The sequence below is a fragment of the Sus scrofa genome, chromosome 6 (genome assembly GCF_000003025.6).
Source record: "Sus scrofa isolate TJ Tabasco breed Duroc chromosome 6, Sscrofa11.1, whole genome shotgun sequence".
Taxonomy (NCBI): Eukaryota; Metazoa; Chordata; class Mammalia; order Artiodactyla; family Suidae; genus Sus; species Sus scrofa.
Window position 1 is genome coordinate 75,576,667 of NC_010448.4, and position 16,040 is coordinate 75,592,706.

Here is a 16,040-nt window from a genome sequence, read left to right on the forward strand (position 1 = left end):
AGGAAGGGGGTGGCGGCAGCAGAGGATATGACAGCAGTCAGTCCTAAGCCTGAGCTCAAAGCCCCTGGCTTGGAAGGAGCCTCCTCCCTCTCCTATCCTGGCTACCACGTGCTGCTGGCCTGGGCAGCAGGCCGTTGTGGGGTCTGGATAGACCTAGCTCTGTTGGATCTCCCAGCATTGAGGGTGCTGTAGGGGGCATTTTCTGGCCATATGGACTAGCAGAGCTGGCAGCAAAACTGCCCACATGTCTCAGGAGCCTAGTGTGCCCTCTTCACCCAGTGGGGGAGTTGGAGATAATTCCAGTGCCTCTGTGTGTCCCACTGGGGCTCCAAGTGGGCTGGTTGGGGGAGAAGGAAAGCGGGTTCCTCCTGCTGGGAAGAGTCAGCTCCAGGGAGATGTGGATGGATGGGCAGGCCGTGCTCAGGGTCAGGGGAGCTTCCCAGAGGCAGGGGTCTTGGAGGCCAGGAGGACGCGGCTCCTGGCTAGTGCCAGCAGGAGCGGCCTCAGCACCCCCTCCCCTTGTCCTACAGAGAGAAGGACAGCCTGGCCCACAGCCTGCAGGCAGCCCAACAGCAGGCAGAGGAGCTGCGGCAGGAGCGAGAGAAGCTGCAGGCGGCTCAGAAGGAACTGCAGCGCCAACGGGACCAGCTGGAGGAAGAGCAGGAGGACACGGCCCAGGACAGCGCATGGACACGCAGGGAGCTCGAGCGCAGGTGAGTAGCTTCTGGCTCCCTGCCGGGGCTACTCCAGGGGGCCTGGGGCTCCCAGCTGTGTCCCTGGGGGTTAGGACACACCGACTGTGTTGGGCCTCCTACTGTCTCGAGGAATCTCACGCACCCCTCTGGTTAGGGTCTTCTAACCAGCCCCGTTTCAGGAAGCTGAGGCTCAGGCAAGTAGAGACATTTACCTGATATCAGAGGACTGGTAGGAGGTAAAGTGTCAATGATAAAGTTATTAATAACATTAATACTAATATTATTAAATACCAGACACCACTTAAAGCACTTAGATTCTCTTATTTAACTTTTGTGGTAATTCTATGATGTAGGATCTTTTTTTTAACTTTTTTTTTAGGGCTGCATCCGTGGCATATGGAGATTCCTAGGTTAGAGGTCTCATCAGAGCTACAGCTGCCAGCCTACACCACAGCCACAACAACGCCAGATCTGAGCCACGTCTGCAATCTACACCACAGCTCACGGCAGTGCCAGATCCTTAACCTACTGAGTGAGGCCAGGGATCAAACCTGCAACCTCATGGTTCCTAGTTGGATTCATTTCTGCTGTGCCACGATGGGAACTCCTTTAGGAGCTATTATTATCTCTATTTTATGGATGATGAAACTGAGGCACAGAGAGGTCATTTAACTTACCCAAGGCCACACAGGTAGTTACTGGAAGAGCCAGGATTTGAAACCAGTTACTGGAGCTTCAGAGTTAACTTTTTTTTTTTTTTTTTTTTTGCTTTTTAGGTCCGTACCCACAGCATATAGAAGTTTCCAGGCTAGCAGTTGAATCATAGTTGTAGCTGCCAGCCTACACCACAGCCATAGCAATGTGGGATCCGAGCCTCGTATGCAACCTACACCACCACAGCTCACAGCAACCCTGGATCCTAAACCCATGGAGGGAGGCCAGGGATTGAACCTACATCCTCAGGGATACTAGTCAGGTTTATTACCACTGGGCCACGAGGGGAACTCCCAGAGTTAACTAACCTCTTAACTGCTGCACTGTTTACTTTTTTTTTTGTCTTTTTGCGATTTCTTGGGCCACTCCCTCAGCATATGGAGGTTCCTGAGCTAGGGGTTGAATCGGAGCTGTAGCCGCCGGCTTACACCAGAGCCACAGCAACGGGGGGTCTGAGGTGTATCTGCAACCTACACCACAGCTCACGGCAATGCCGGATCCTTAACCCACTGAGCAAGGCCAGGGGTCGAACCCACAACCTCATGGTTCCTAGTCAGATTCATTAACCACTGAGCCACGACGGGAACTCCAGCTGCACTGTTTACTTTTCTGAGGCATGAATAACAGTGGTGTTTAGTACATGGCGGCTGTGGATATTATCCTTGCTTTCAAAGGCCCTTGGGAGCTGTGTCAGGTACAATCACCACACATATCTTTTTAACAACTTCATGAAGTAGGTGTTACCCCATTTTTCAGATGTGAAGATTGAGGTGCAGAGTCACAGGGGGCCTGACTGTCCTTGTGGGTGAGGCTCCTGCCTCGGGCCTTGTCCCTGGCTGCTCCAGCATGTCTGGCACCCAGAGACTTGGGGCAGAAAAGTGACATGGGGCACCCCTGCCCCCCACCCGCCCTCTGTCCCACAGCCACAGACAACTAGAGCAGCTGGAAGGGAAGCGCTCAGGGCTGGCGAAGGCGCTGGTGGAGGTGAGGGAGGCGCTGAGCTGCGCCACGCTTCAGCGGGACATGCTGCAGGCCGAGAAGGCCGAGGTGGCCGAGGCGCTGACCAAGGTGGGTCCCCGCTGGCCACACCACCACAAACCCACCTCTGCCCTAGGCCCCACGCCGTCTCCCTCTGGCCACAGACTGACCCCTATTTCAGGCTGCCACAGACCAGTCCCTTCCTTCTGGACTCAGTTTGACCTTTGACCCAGACTGCAGCCCAACCTCTGGTCTCAGCCATAAGTGGGCTGACTTTTAGGATTGGTCATATCCCTGATTTTCCAGATGCTTTTGGGACAGGGCTTGTAGCTCAGGTCATTCAGTCCCATCTTGGACACAAGTTCTGGGGTCCTTAAGAGTTGGGGGCATGGTCCTTGGGCTGGGCCCTGAGCAGGGCCACTGTAGACCCCACTCTGGAGCAGCCTCTGACCTCTGACCCTGGCGTGAGCGGCCTCACTGGTTCTTGCACAGCTCTGGTTGCACAGGCAGCAGACCGTCTGTGGAGATTTGGTTTCTGTCTCAGGCTGTAGCTCCCTCCTTGTGTCCCCTACCCTGTCTCTGAGGGCCCTGTCTCTGCTCTCCCCACCTCCTCTTGACTCTCCGTGTCTCTCTCCAACCGTCTCTGGCTGCCCTGGTCCCGACCCTGCAGGCTGAGGCTGGCCGCGTGGAGCTCGAGCTCTCTGTGACCAAGATGAGGGCAGAGGAGGCCTCTCTGCGGGACTCCTTGTCCAAGCTGAGCGCCCTAAACGAGAGTCTCGCCCAGGACAAGCTGAGTCTGAACCACCTGGTTGCTCAGGTACGCCCGTGGGGCCTCTGCCTCATCCCCTGCCCTCCCTACTCCTCAGAGACCCCACGGAGGCGCCCCAGGCCTGGCCTGGGCCACACCCCGACATCTCTCTGTGCACCTCTGTCCCTCTGTCTTGGTCCCTGCCTCTCTTTCTTTTTTTTCTTTTTTATGGCCACACCTATGGCATATGGACATTCCCAGGCTAGAAGCTGAATCGGAGCTGCAGCTGCCAGCCTACACCACAGCAATGCCAGATCTGAGGTGTGTCTGAGGCCTACACCACAGCTCACGGCAACGCTGGATCCTTAACCCACTGAGCAAGGCCACAGATTGAACCCATATCCTCATGGATACTAGTCGGGTTCGTTACCGCTGTCACCACGAGAACTCTCCTGCCTCTCTTTCTGTCTCTGTTGTTCTGTCGCTGACACTCTTCTCTGTCATGGTCCAAGAGAAAAGCAGCTCTGTGGGCCCTTCCTACTCTTCCTTCCCAGCATCCACATGCCCAAGGGCACCACCCTCAGCCCCGGTGAGCCTCCGCTGGGCTGGCTCTGATAGGTGGGTGGAGGAGGCCTCCTTGGCCCCAGCTGGGACCCCTTCCGGGATGAGGGCCTGGGCAGATCTGCTCACTCTCCTCCGCCTGGCCCCCACAGCTAGAAGAGGAAAAGGCGGCCCTGCTGGGCCGGCAGCGGCAGGCGGAGCAGGAGGCCACCTTTGCAAGGGAGGAGCAGGAGCGGCTAGAGCAGTTGCGACTGGAGCAGGAGGTGGAGAGGCAGGGCCTGGAGGGCTCCCTGCGGGTGGCAGAGCAGGCCCGGGAGTCCCTGGAGCACCAGCTCCCCACGCTGCACCAGGACCGCTGCCGGCTGCAAGAGCAGCTGGCTCAGGTGGGTGTGGGGGGATGGGGAACAGGTGGCGGCGGGGTTCTACACTCTGGGCCTTTTGCATTCTATCTCGGGGAAGGTCACAGCCTCAAAAGCCTGATTCTGGGCTGAAACCCAGCCCTACCTCTGCTTGCTGGGGCCCTGCGTGAAAGCACCTGAGCTCACGTGCCTCAGTGGCCCCACCTGTAATATGGAGCTGACTTTTTTTCTTTTTAGGGCTGCAGGTGTGGCATATGGAAGTTCCTAGTTAGGGGTGGAATCAGAGCTACAGCTGCTGTCTGATGCCACAGCAATGGGGGATCCGAGCCAAGGTCTGTGACCTATACCACAGCTCACAGCAACGCTGGATCCTTGACCCGCTGAGTGAGGCCAAGGATCGAACCAGCATCCTTATGGATCCTAGTCAGATTCGTTACCACTGAACCACAATGGGAACTCCCGGGCTGATAGTTCTAAAGAGTATGAGCACTTAGCTGAGGTGAATCGCCTTTCAGTAAAGATAAACGATATGATAAATGGTGGAGAATTTTAGAATTGGAATCTTAGAGTTGTTGGGAAATCATGGCTGGAAGCGACCTGAGGGGTACAGAGATCCAGGGGCCTTTGCCTGGTGTCTGTCTTGGAGGCCTGACTTCCTAGGAAGGTCCTCGAGGAATCAACCTGGCGGCGCAGGGAGCCGCGCTCCAGGTACCCACTCTGAGACCTGCAGAGCAGCCTTTCTTTGGGCTATTTTGTATATTTAGCTTCTCTGGACATTTTGGGGTGCAGAAAGGGTTTGGTTACTACTCAGACTAAGTGAGGACCTTCACATTTGCACACGTGTGCACTGCAGATCCAGAGAAGGCTGTGGTTTGTCCAGGTACACACAGCACATCAGGGTAGAGCCTGGGTGTGAACCGGGTCTCCTGCCTGCCAGGCCCAGGTCAGGCCCAGGCTCGGGGTGCTGCGTGATGACGGGCTCACAGGGCCTGGGTGGGGGCCAGCTCTCCCGGCAGCTGAGCGGGCGGGAGCAGGAGCTGGAGCAGGCTCGGCGGGAGATGCAGCGGCAGGTGGAGGCACTGGAGCGGGCCGCCCGGGAGAAGGAGGCGCTGGCCAAGGAGCGGGCGGGCCTGGCGGTGCAGCTGGCAGCGGCTGAGCGTGAAGGCCGGACCCTGTCGGAGGAGGTCACACGCCTGCGGTAAGGCCCTGCCCAGCCCACCCTGGGGGGTTTTCTGGGGCCACCCCATGACCAGCCACACCCCAGAATTGCCCACCCCCAGGGCAGTGACTTAGGAGCCGGCTGGCCAACTCATCCCAGTCTGTCGGTCAGGGCTTAGTCTCCCCACCCCCAACCCGGGAGCACGGGCCAGGCTGGGCAGGTAGGCTGGCCACGCCCTTGGATCTGCAGTTTCCTGGGGCCCGGGAGGCTGAGTCCCAGGGCCTCAGGGATCCCATGCGCTGCAGCTTGGAGAAGGAAGCCCTGGAGAGCAGCGTGTTTGAGGTGCAGCGGCAGCTGACACAGCTCGAAGCCCGAAAGGAGCAGCTGGAAGCGGACGGGCAGACCCTGCTGCTGGCCAAGGAGACCCTGGCTGGTATGAGGGCCAGGGGTGTGGGGTGGGGATCCCCAGGCTTCAGCTCCAACTGGAACCTGGCGAGTTCTGGGGTTGCACTGAAGTTGAGATTGCTGGCTTTGGAGCGTGGCTGAGCCGGGTCCCATCCAGCCGTTTTCCCTGGCCAGCCCCTTCCCTCTCTGGATCTCAGGTTCCTCAGCTGGCGTTAGAGGTGAGGATGCCCGCCTCCTGAGGCTCTGCCGGAAGGAGGTGTGAAAAGCGTGGGCTTGCCACAGTGCCTGCCTCAGCCGGCAGTGGCTGCTGTTTGTCGTCAGGGTCCTTCGAGAGTCCTGAGTCTCGGCGGAGCCATTGTTGGCTGCTTTTTCAAGGACTCTCATTTCCACCCAGTCTCTCAACTCAGTGGTTTTTCTCGCTCAACACATTTTTTTGCTCTACAAATGTCTACCAAGCACCACCTTGGGGCCTTGAAAGTTTATTTTCCCGTCCGTGTCCATCTGAGCCAGACGAACCAGGAAGGGACATGCTGACAGTCTCTGGTGGACTTGAAACCCAAAGGATGGTTTGTGGAGCATCCGGGGTGGATGTTCCCCCAGTCACGTCACTGCCATTAGTGCGGCAGTTAGTCATAAAGGTGATGCCTTATGGAAAGCTGTGCAGCCTTTGGAAGCTACTTGTCTCCTCTGAGCCTCCATTTCCTCATCTGTAAATTGGGGATAAGTCACTTGGGTGTGTTGTGAAGCTGTGATGCTCTCAGCCAGGTGCCTGCCCATAGCAAAAGCAGTCAGTGATGGGGGTTGTTACATATGTTTGCTGTCCTCCCCATTTAGGGGGTCCTCCTTGTCAATTATTTCATCCCTTTGATGCCATTTGAGGGAGGGAGGGAGGGGGGCAGGGCCACTGGGTCCATGCAGCTGATGGGGAGAAAGGCCCAGAGAGGTCAAGATGTTTCTTCAAGGGAACTCAGCCTGTTTACCAGATGCTCTCTCTCCTCTCTGGGATTTTGCTAGAGGGAAAGGCTACTGGGAGGTTTTGATCCAAGTCTGTCCTTCCTTCCCAACCCTCTTGTGCAGGGGAGCTGGCAGGCCTGCGGCAGCAGATGACATCTACAGAGGAGAAGGTGGCTTTGGACAAGGAGCTGATGGCCCAGAAGCTGGTGCAGGCTGAGCGGGAGGCCCAGGCCTCTCTGCGGGAGCAGCGGGCAGCCCACGAGGAGGACTTACAGCGACTCCAGCGAGAGAAGGTTTGCACAGCTGGGTTGGGGCAGGCAGGGGGCTGTGAACCACTGTGACCTCAGGCGGGTCATCCTTCTCATTCTGCCTCAGTCTCCATATCTGTATGATGGAACTTCATCTCTGTTTCAGAGGCCCTGGGGCAGCTGAGAGGATCCATCAGGGACCCAACCTTATCAAACATGCAGATTCCCAGGCCCTGGTGATCCTGATGCAGAGGGTCCACAGCTATATTTGGAAAATGCTGATCTACTATATAGAGTAGGAAAGCGCTTTAATTTGCTAAGAAGTGCTATTTGCATATGAAAGATCATTCTGGGGATGAGAGCACATAGGTGAGGGGCCAGGTCACTAAAAGACCAAATGGACATATCTAAGAGCACTGGCTCTGGAGTAACATTACCTAGGTTTGGACCTGACCTTGACTACATGCTGGTCATGTTGCCTGAGGTCCCTCTGCCTTCATTTCCCCATCTTAGCAATGGGGATAATGATAGTATTACGAGGATGAGGTGAGATAATCCATACAAAGGGCTTGGCATAGAGACTCGCACTTGGTAAATGTTCCGTAAATGCTGGTTATTGTTGTTGTTATTATTGTCCTGAGATACTCTCCAGAGCGGACCTTTGGGCAGGGGAACTGGAGTCACCCATCTTGAACAGGGCTGCCTCTGACGGAGGTTGGGGCTGTGGCACATGATACCAGGGGGCACCATTCACCCCGTGGTCTTCTTGGATTTGGATGGATAGAATCACACTTCTCCAGCAGGTGGCGGCAAAGCATTTGCAGTGGGGACTATTTCCACACAGTTGGTAGCGCCTAGTGCTGGGGCCAGGCGTCTCCCTCAGACCCCAAGTGGGCTTTGTCTGGGGTTCTACCCTCCCAGTCCCCAGGGAGCCAAACTCCTGTGCCCTCCCTCACTCCCCTTCCATCACCTGACTCTGCAGAAGTTCCTGGGCCAGGGATCGAACCTGAGCCACTGCAGTGACAACAGGGAATCCTTAACTGAGAGGCCACTGCCACCAGGGGACTCCTGATTCAGTCTCTTAATGTCACAAATCTGTCCTCTTCTCTCCAGCTACTCTGCCACCCCTAGACCCTGGCCCCCTTACTGGCTCACAGCCAACCCAACTCCCCTCTACCCCAACCACCAATCCTGGTCCCTCTTCCACGTGTGCTAAACAACCCGCTATTCTAAAATTCAGGGAGTTCCCGTTGTGGCTCGGTGGAAACGAATCTGACTAGCATCCATGAGGACACAGGTTTGATCCCTGGCCTCCCTCAGTGGGTTAAGGATCTGGTGTTGCCATCAGCTGTGGTGTAGGTCACAGATGTGGCTCAGATCTGGCGTGGCTGTGGCTGTGGCAGAGGGCCGGCAGCTGCAGCTCCGATTCGACCCCTAGTCTGGGAACCTCTATATGCCGTGGGTGCCAGCCCTAAAAATAAATAATAAGAAATAAAATTCAGATTGCTCCTTGTCGTATTGGCTCGAGACTCTCTATTGTACCAACTCTCCTTAGCATCAGGCCACCCTTCCCTGCAGCCCACAGGGTCTCACCCGGCTGCTGCCTGTGGCTCTGGCCCCCTTCTTCGCCATGTCCCCCTCGTAGTCTGAGCCCCAGGGACCTTAAATAGTGCAGTTGCCCTGTACACCGTGTCTCTTCTCCAGGCCGTCTCCAGGGCTGTTCTGTGGTCTGGGTTCTTTTTCTTTCCTCTTGACTTGAATGATTGCTGCCATTTCCTCCAGGAGACATTCTCTGCCATCCCCCACCCTCACCAGGCCAAGCCACCGCTGCCCTTGGGGCTGGCACAGCCCTGGTGCGTCCCTCTTACAGCCTTGTTATCACCACACCCCACCTGTTGTTACCTGCTGCTCGCTGGCCCTGTGGCCCTTGTTGCCCCAAGGTTGGCGAGGGGCTGCCTGGGCCCAGCCTCATGGGTCACACATGCCCGGGTCTGGCCCCCAGGAGGCGGCATGGCGGGAGCTGGAGGCTGAGCGGGCCCAGCTGCAGGGGCAGCTGCAGCGGGAGCGGGAGGAGCTGCTGGCCCGGCTCGAGGCCGAGAAGGAAGAGCTGAGTGAGGAGATCGCCACCTTGCAGCAGGAGCGTGACGAGGGCCTCCTCCTGGCCGAGAGCGAGAAGCAGCAGGTTCGCGAGCCCTGGTGGGGCCTCCACGGCTGCCCGAGGGGCCCCTGTTCTGGGGCTGGTCCCCGCTCAGCCACCCAGCCTGCAGGAGGAGGGATGTGATGGGGTCTTTGGGAAGCGTTGCTGAGATGCCCGTTGAGTGAGTGGGGCTGGCACACAGTGGGAGCTTACTGAGTGACAGTCTCAGTCGTGGCCCCATGGGCATTGTTCCAGAAAAGCCGACCCGCATTCTCCCATCCGTCCTCTCAGGCCAGGCTAGGCATGGCGTCCCCACGACCACCTCTGAGCAGTCCTCGGGAACCCCACACACATCAGCCGACCCCTCTCAGAAAGAGCTACCTCCTGACTTTCCCGTAATGTCATGGGGACGGGGCAGACCGCCCATCTCCCCTCCTCACCTGCTGGGTCCCCCGAGACGAGTCACTTTTCCTCTTTGAGCCTTAACAGGCTCATCTGTAAAATGGGACTAAGGAAAGGCCCCGCCTCAGGATTCTTGTGGCAAGTTAGTTAGATCTCTAAGTTGCATCCGTGGCCAGGTCATTGTTACTGCTCTCGTACCCTTTCCTGGGGCTGCAGAGCTGGTGATCCTCTACCTGTGCCCTGGCTCCACCTGTGGGGCCCCAGTCCGTCCCCCCTGCAGAGGGCACATCTCCGAGGTAGCATGGGGGAAAGGCCAAGCATGCTCCCCAAGCCCTTCACCCCCTGCCTCTGCCCAGGCCCTGTCCCTGAAGGAGTCCGAGAAGACAGCGCTGTCGGAGAAGTTGGTAGGAACCAGGCACAGCCTGGCCGCCATCTCCCTGGAGATGGAGCGACAGAAGCGTGATGCTCAGAGCCGGCAGGAGCAGGACCGGGTAGGGCAGGTGGTGGGGTGGGGAGTGGGGGCACTCCATGTGAGTTTTGGGGGAACACAGGCCTGCCTGAGGGGGAGCCTGCCTCTGCCCTGGGCAGCCTCCAGGCTGTGGGTGGAGCGTCACTCTTCCTTGGGAGTCCCCATCAGAGGGAGGTGGCCCAGCTCCATCCTGGTGAGTCCTGCAGTCTGAAGGAGAGACCAGCTATGTGCACAGCACGCACCAGGCATCATAGTAGGGGCCCGTAGATGGCTTGGCAGGCTAGCGTGAGGGGCCGTATTTGGAGCTGAAAGTGGGCAGTTCAGCCAGCCCGGCTGGGGTCAGTGCTGGATGGGAGGTGAGGGGGACGCAGCAGCGCCAAGTCTGAGGAGCCGTCTGTCCTAGAGCACCTTGAATGCCCTGACATCTGAGCTGCGGGACCTGCGGGCCCAGCAGGAGGAGGCCGCTGCGGCCCATGCCCAGGAGGTGAAGAGGCTGCAAGAGCAGGCCCGAGACCTGGGCAGGCAGCGGGAGTCCTGCCTGCGTGAGGTGAGCGGCCTTCCCACCTGCCCGCCTTCTCACCCAGCAGTGCACTGAGGGCTGGGGGCCCAGGAGTGTGCACTCAAGGACGAGGCAATGAAGGAAAGAAAGGAAGCAGCAGAGTTCCAGTTGTGGCTCAGTGGGTTAAGGACTTGATGTCTCTGTGAGGATGCAGGTTCAATCCCTGGCCTTGCTTAGTGGGTTAAGAGTCTGGTGTTGCTGTGAGCTGCGGTGTAGGTCATAGATACAGCTCGGATCTGGTGTGGCTGTGGCGTAGGCTGGCAGCTGTAGATCTAATTCAACCCCAGCCCAGGAACTTCCATGTGCAAGAGGTGTGGCCCTAAAAAAGAAAAAAGAGAAAAAAAAAAAAAAAAAGGAAACAGCAAGCATTATTTTTTTGTTTTAAAAGGTTAAAAAAATTTTTTTTTTAATTTTTTTGCTTGTTAGGTGCAGCATATGGAGGTTCCCTGGCTAGGGGTGGAATTGGAGCTACAGCTGCCAGCCTACACCACAGCTCACAGCAATGCCGGATTCTAAACCCACTGAGTGAGGCCAGGGATCGAACCCACAACCTCATGGCTTCTAGTCAGATTTGTTTCTGCTACACCACACAGGAACTACAGCAAGCATTTATTTTATTTGCTTTTTAGGGCCACACTCACAGCATATGGAGGTACCTAGTCTAGGGGTCAAATTGGAGCCGTAGCTGTCAGCCTATGCCGCAGCCCCAGCAAGTCAGGATCTAAGCTGCATCTGCCACCTACACCACAGCTCATGGCAATGCTGGATCCTTAACCCACTGACTGAGACCAAGGATCGAACTGCAACCTCATGGTCCCTAGTCGGATTCATTTATGCTGCACCACGATGGGAACTCCCCAGCAAATATAAATTAAGTGCCTGCTGTGCACACATGGGCTTTGGGCTCTTTGGGAGAGGCTGTTCTCTTGAGGTTGATCCACTGGATGATCCTGATTGATGACTATTTCAGGGCAAAACACTGCTGACACCATAACTCACATCTGTGGTCTGAGTCTCTGCAGAGGGATGGGGCAGGCACCCTACAGCTGGGGAGACGGGGGTGGGCTGGTTTTTGCCCAGCTTGAGTGGGGCCTTCCCCCCCATATGTGGACGCTCGCTGTCCTCACAGGCAGAAGAGCTCCGGACCCAACTGCGCCTGCTGGAGGATGCCCGAGACGGGCTGCGGCGGGAGCTGCTGGAGGCCCAGCGCAAGGTGCGGGAGAGCCAGGACGGGCGCGAGGCCCAGCGCCAGGAGGCAGGCGAGCTGCGGCGCAGCCTGAGCGAGGGGGCCAAGGAGCTCGAGGCCCTGCGGCGGTCCAACGAGGAGCTGCGGGCGGCCGTGAAGAAGGCGGAGAGTGAGCGGATCAGGTGGGGTGATAGCCCCAGCTTCATCCACACTCAATCTCATCCCCGAACCTAACCCCACCCCCAAGGCTCTGGGGAAATTGGGCAGATGAGGTGTCTGTGCCCTCAAACGTCTGAACTTGGGTCATTTTAGGTGACTTTCCCACCTGAAGGAAGGGGCATGGTGGCAGCAGGCAAGATTGGGTCCAGACTCTATGACGCCCCCTGCTGGCATCCCGCTGGAGACTAGTGTGCGTTGCTGGTCCACCTCTCCCAGCCTAGGGCCTGATCCCCAGCTCTGGAGGGCTCCGCTCAGGGGAGGAGCCTTAGAGCACCTCTAGACCACGAGTCTGCCAGCCCAATCCCAAGAATCGGGGGAAGGGACTTTTGTGTAGGGCCACACTCTACTCTTCCTAGGACCTGGGGCTGCCTCTGACCTCTGCCCTCTGCCCCTCCAGCCTGAAGCTTGCCAACGAGGACAAGGAGCAGAAGCTGGTGCTCCTGGAGGAGGCACGGGTGGCTGTGGGCAAAGAGGCTGGGGAGCTGCGGGCTGGGCTGCAGGAGGTGGAGCGCTCACGGCTGGAGGCTCGGCGGGAGCTGCAGGAGCTCCGGCGGCAGGTACTCTCCCCAGCATTGACCCCCCCCTGTGCACCTGCTGTGTGTCCCCGGGCCAACAGCACCCCCTTTCTGTAGCCCAGGGCCCACATATGCAAAACCAGGGGCTTGAACTGTAACAAGGCTTGTTACCCAACCTTGGAATGAATGGATGGGCTTTGAGGAGTCCTCAAACCCTGAAACCGTGTGTTTGTGTGTATGTATGTGTGTGTATAAATTTGTGTACACACTCGTCCACGTTTCTCAAAGACTGGGCTGGGGCCCTTGTCCAATTCTTCAGGGGGTCAGGGGGCTGTGCCGACAGCACGTGGAACTTCCCAGGCAAGGAATTGAACCTGTGTGCCACAGCAGCAACCCAAGCCACAGCAGTGATAATGCTGGATCCTTAATCTGCTGAGCCACAGGGGAACTCCCCTTGTCAAATTCTCAAAGGAATCTGTGAACAAGAGGTGCAGATCCTGTGAACTAGATTGGGAGCTGGCAACCTGGCAACCTTTTTTTTTTTTTTTTTTTCTTTTGTAAAGTGCTCTGTGGTAAATATTTCCAACTTTATGGGCCTTAGTCTCTGTTGCAACCACTCAACTCAGCCATCGCGGTGAGATAGCAGGCCTGGCAGGTACCTAGGGAGTGGACTGTGTTCCATTAAGACTTTGCTTAGAGGGAGTTCCCATCCTGGCACAGTGGAAATGAATCTGACTAGGAACCATGAGGTTGCGGGTTTGATCCCTGGCCTTGATCAGTGGGTTAAGGATCCGGCGTTGCCACGAGCTGTGGCGTAGGTCGCAGACTTGACTTGGATCTGGCATTGCTGCAGCTATGGTGTAAGCCAGCGGCTACAGCTCTGATTAGACCCCTAGCCTGGGAATCTCCACATGCCGTGGGTATGGCCCCAAAAAGACAAAAAAGACCAAAAAAAAAAAAAGACTTTGCTTAACAGACACTGAAATTTGAACTTTATATACTTTTCCTGTGTCAAAAATATTGTTCTTCTTTTGCTTTTCTTTCAACCATTTAAAAATGAGCCATTTTTGGAGTCCCCACTGTGGTACAGTGGGTTTAATGATCTGACTTGTCTTTGTGGCGGCATGGGTTCAATCCCTGGCCTGGCTCAGTGGGTTAAGGATCCAGTGTTGCTGCAGCTGTGGCGTAGGTCGCAGCTCCGGCTCAGACTTGAGTCCTGACCCAAGCACTTCCGTATGCTGCAGGATCAGCTGGAAAAGAAAAAAAAAATTAAAATGAACCATTTTCATCTATTTAAAAGTGTAAAAATCACTCTCAGCTCAGGCCCTTACAGAAGCAGATGACTGGTGGGATTTGGCTTGCAGGATTTCAGCCTGCAGTTTGCTGAGCCCTAAGCTAGATGGTCTTCAAGCCCATTAACAACAGCGAGCATTTAACAAGTGCCTGCTGTATCCTAGGCACTGCCCTGGCCACTGAGGGCTCAGGCTTTCCCAGTCTAGAAAAGGGGGCTGTTTCCCGACCGGACAGGAAACAGCCCCCTTTGGCATCCAGGCCCTGCCTCCCCAGAGACATCACAGCCGGAATAACCAATTCCCTCCACCTCCCACTGGCGGACCCTTCTACCCAGGCCCGCTCCTGTCGGGTTGAGGTCCTGGGAAACCACAGAATTCCCGAAAGGAACTCACATTTGTGTGCCAGGCTCTTGCTGGGCATTTTGCTGCCATAGCATGTTTTCCTGTTCCCTTGACTACAGCTCTGGGGGATTGGTAGGCCTCACCCCCACCTGCTCCAGCGAAAAAGGGCCTAGAACATACCTTTTTTTTTTTTTTTTTAATCTTTTTAGGGTCATACCCACGGTATATGGAGGTTCCCAGGCCAGGAGTCCAGTTGGAGCTGTAGCCTACACCACAGCCACAGCAACGCCAGATCTCAGCTGCATCTGCAACCTACACCACAGCTCATGGCACCACCGGATCCTTAACCTACTGAACGGGACCAAGGATCACACCTGCAGCCTCATGCATACTAGTCAGATTCGTTTCCACTAGGGCATGATGGGAACTCCTAGAACATACTTTTGATTCCACTTGTTTGAGACCAGATCCCAGTCTGTTGCTTAGGGGGCTGTGTGACTTGGATGAGTCACTTCACATCTCTGAGCTTCAGGGTGTTTTTTTTTTTTTTTTCCCCCTCTATTTTATCTTATTTTGGGGTTGGGGGTTGCTGTGCCTGTGGCATGTGGATGTTCCCAGGTCAAAGATCAAACCCATGCCACAGCAATGACCTGAGCCACAGCAATGACAATGCCAGGTCCTTATCCCAATGAGCCACCAGGAAACTCCTGAGCTTTAGTTTTTTTGTCTGTTAAATAGGGGTAATGTTAGTACCTACCCCAAACTAATGAATTAATATGAGTCAAGTGCTTCGAACAGGGCTGGACACATGGCAAGCATTCCATAAACATTAGGCGTCATTACAGAGGTGAAAGATGACCCAGAGTTCCTGTCCTGCAGAACTCCTAGGGATTCTGCACTCCCTACCCCGACTCTCTATGGTAGGTAATTATGATTAGATGGTACACGGAGGTCACTGGTGCCCAGGTGCCTGGCACGGCTCAAGGTCAATGGAGTTATCAGGCTCCCAGTGGGTTGAGGTGGCATTCAGTGTATGTGTTCCTAGAGCCATGGGTCTTGAGTTCCCTCTGTGCCAGGTCTGGACTGGGCAGGGTAGAGGGGCAGAGCCAGACAGGCTGCTGCTGGAAGCTGTGGGCACTCACCCACACCCTGGGCTAGGAGAGGCTGTGGGTGCTGAGAATGGGTCCTCGGTCCTACCTGTGCCCCCTCTGTCTCACAGATGAAGATGCTGGACAGCGAGAACACCAGGCTGGGCAGAGAACTGGTGGAGCTGCAGGGCCGCCTGGCCCTTGGCGAGCGGGCAGAAAAGGAGGGCAGACGGGAGGCCCTGGGCCTCCGACAGAAGCTGCTGAAGGGAGAGGCCAGCCTGGAGGCTGTGCGGCAGGAGGTAACTAGACCTCAGGCAGACTGCCTAGAGGAAGAGGGTCCTCAGAGGCTGTCACGCTGCCCCTCGCCTTTTCTGATGGAAGCAGGGGGGATTCCAGTGCCAGAGTCATTCTGAGATCGTTCCCTGAGTCCTGTCCCTGTCCTCAATCCTTGAGCTTCTTGCCCAGGTATAATAACAGCAATAGCAGTTACAGAAACTGTGTCGCAGGGACGGGGGGAGCCTTATAGATAGAACCTTGTTTGATTCTCCCAGCAGCCTCAGGAGGTAGGTATGCTTAGTCCCAGTTTACAGAGAGAACCAGACACTGAGGCCCAGAGTCTAATCAAGGTCACCCAGCCACCCAGACCTGTCTGACTCCAAAGCCCTCACTCTTTCCACACTGCCTTTTCTGGTAGTGAATTTGCTGTGTGGCCTGGACTAAGTCACTCAGTCTCTCTGTGCTTTAGAGCATTCATGGGCTGGGGGATGGCACAGCAGTGGGTGTATACCAAGCCTTGGTGCAGATCTTGGCATCCAGGGGTTGCTCCCTAGATGGTTCCCAGTGAACCTGATAACCACGAGAGGTCCACTTATTCTCTGAACCAGAGGGGTGTGTGTGCGGCCATCATGCGCTTCATCAGTAAATAACTTTTTATTTTTTTATTTTTTATTTTTATTTTTCTGCCCTTTAGGGCCGCACCTGTGGCATATGGAGGTTCCCAGGCTAGGGGT

At 56.1% G+C, this 16,040-nt stretch overlaps 1 protein-coding gene across 1 annotated transcript in view; it reads left to right on the forward strand.

Annotated features, from left to right (window-relative positions):
* CROCC (ciliary rootlet coiled-coil, rootletin) overlaps positions 1–16,040 on the forward strand; it is a 47,748-nt gene that overhangs the window by 18,109 nt on the left and 13,599 nt on the right. The window contains 13 exon segments of the mRNA XM_003127643.4: positions 531–713; positions 2,333–2,477; positions 3,058–3,204; positions 3,849–4,079; positions 5,060–5,253; positions 5,520–5,647; positions 6,697–6,866; positions 8,824–9,003; positions 9,717–9,851; positions 10,233–10,376; positions 11,518–11,756; positions 12,191–12,350; positions 15,162–15,329. Of these exon segments, the coding sequence (XP_003127691.2) occupies positions 531–713; positions 2,333–2,477; positions 3,058–3,204; positions 3,849–4,079; positions 5,060–5,253; positions 5,520–5,647; positions 6,697–6,866; positions 8,824–9,003; positions 9,717–9,851; positions 10,233–10,376; positions 11,518–11,756; positions 12,191–12,350; positions 15,162–15,329 (2,224 nt within the window).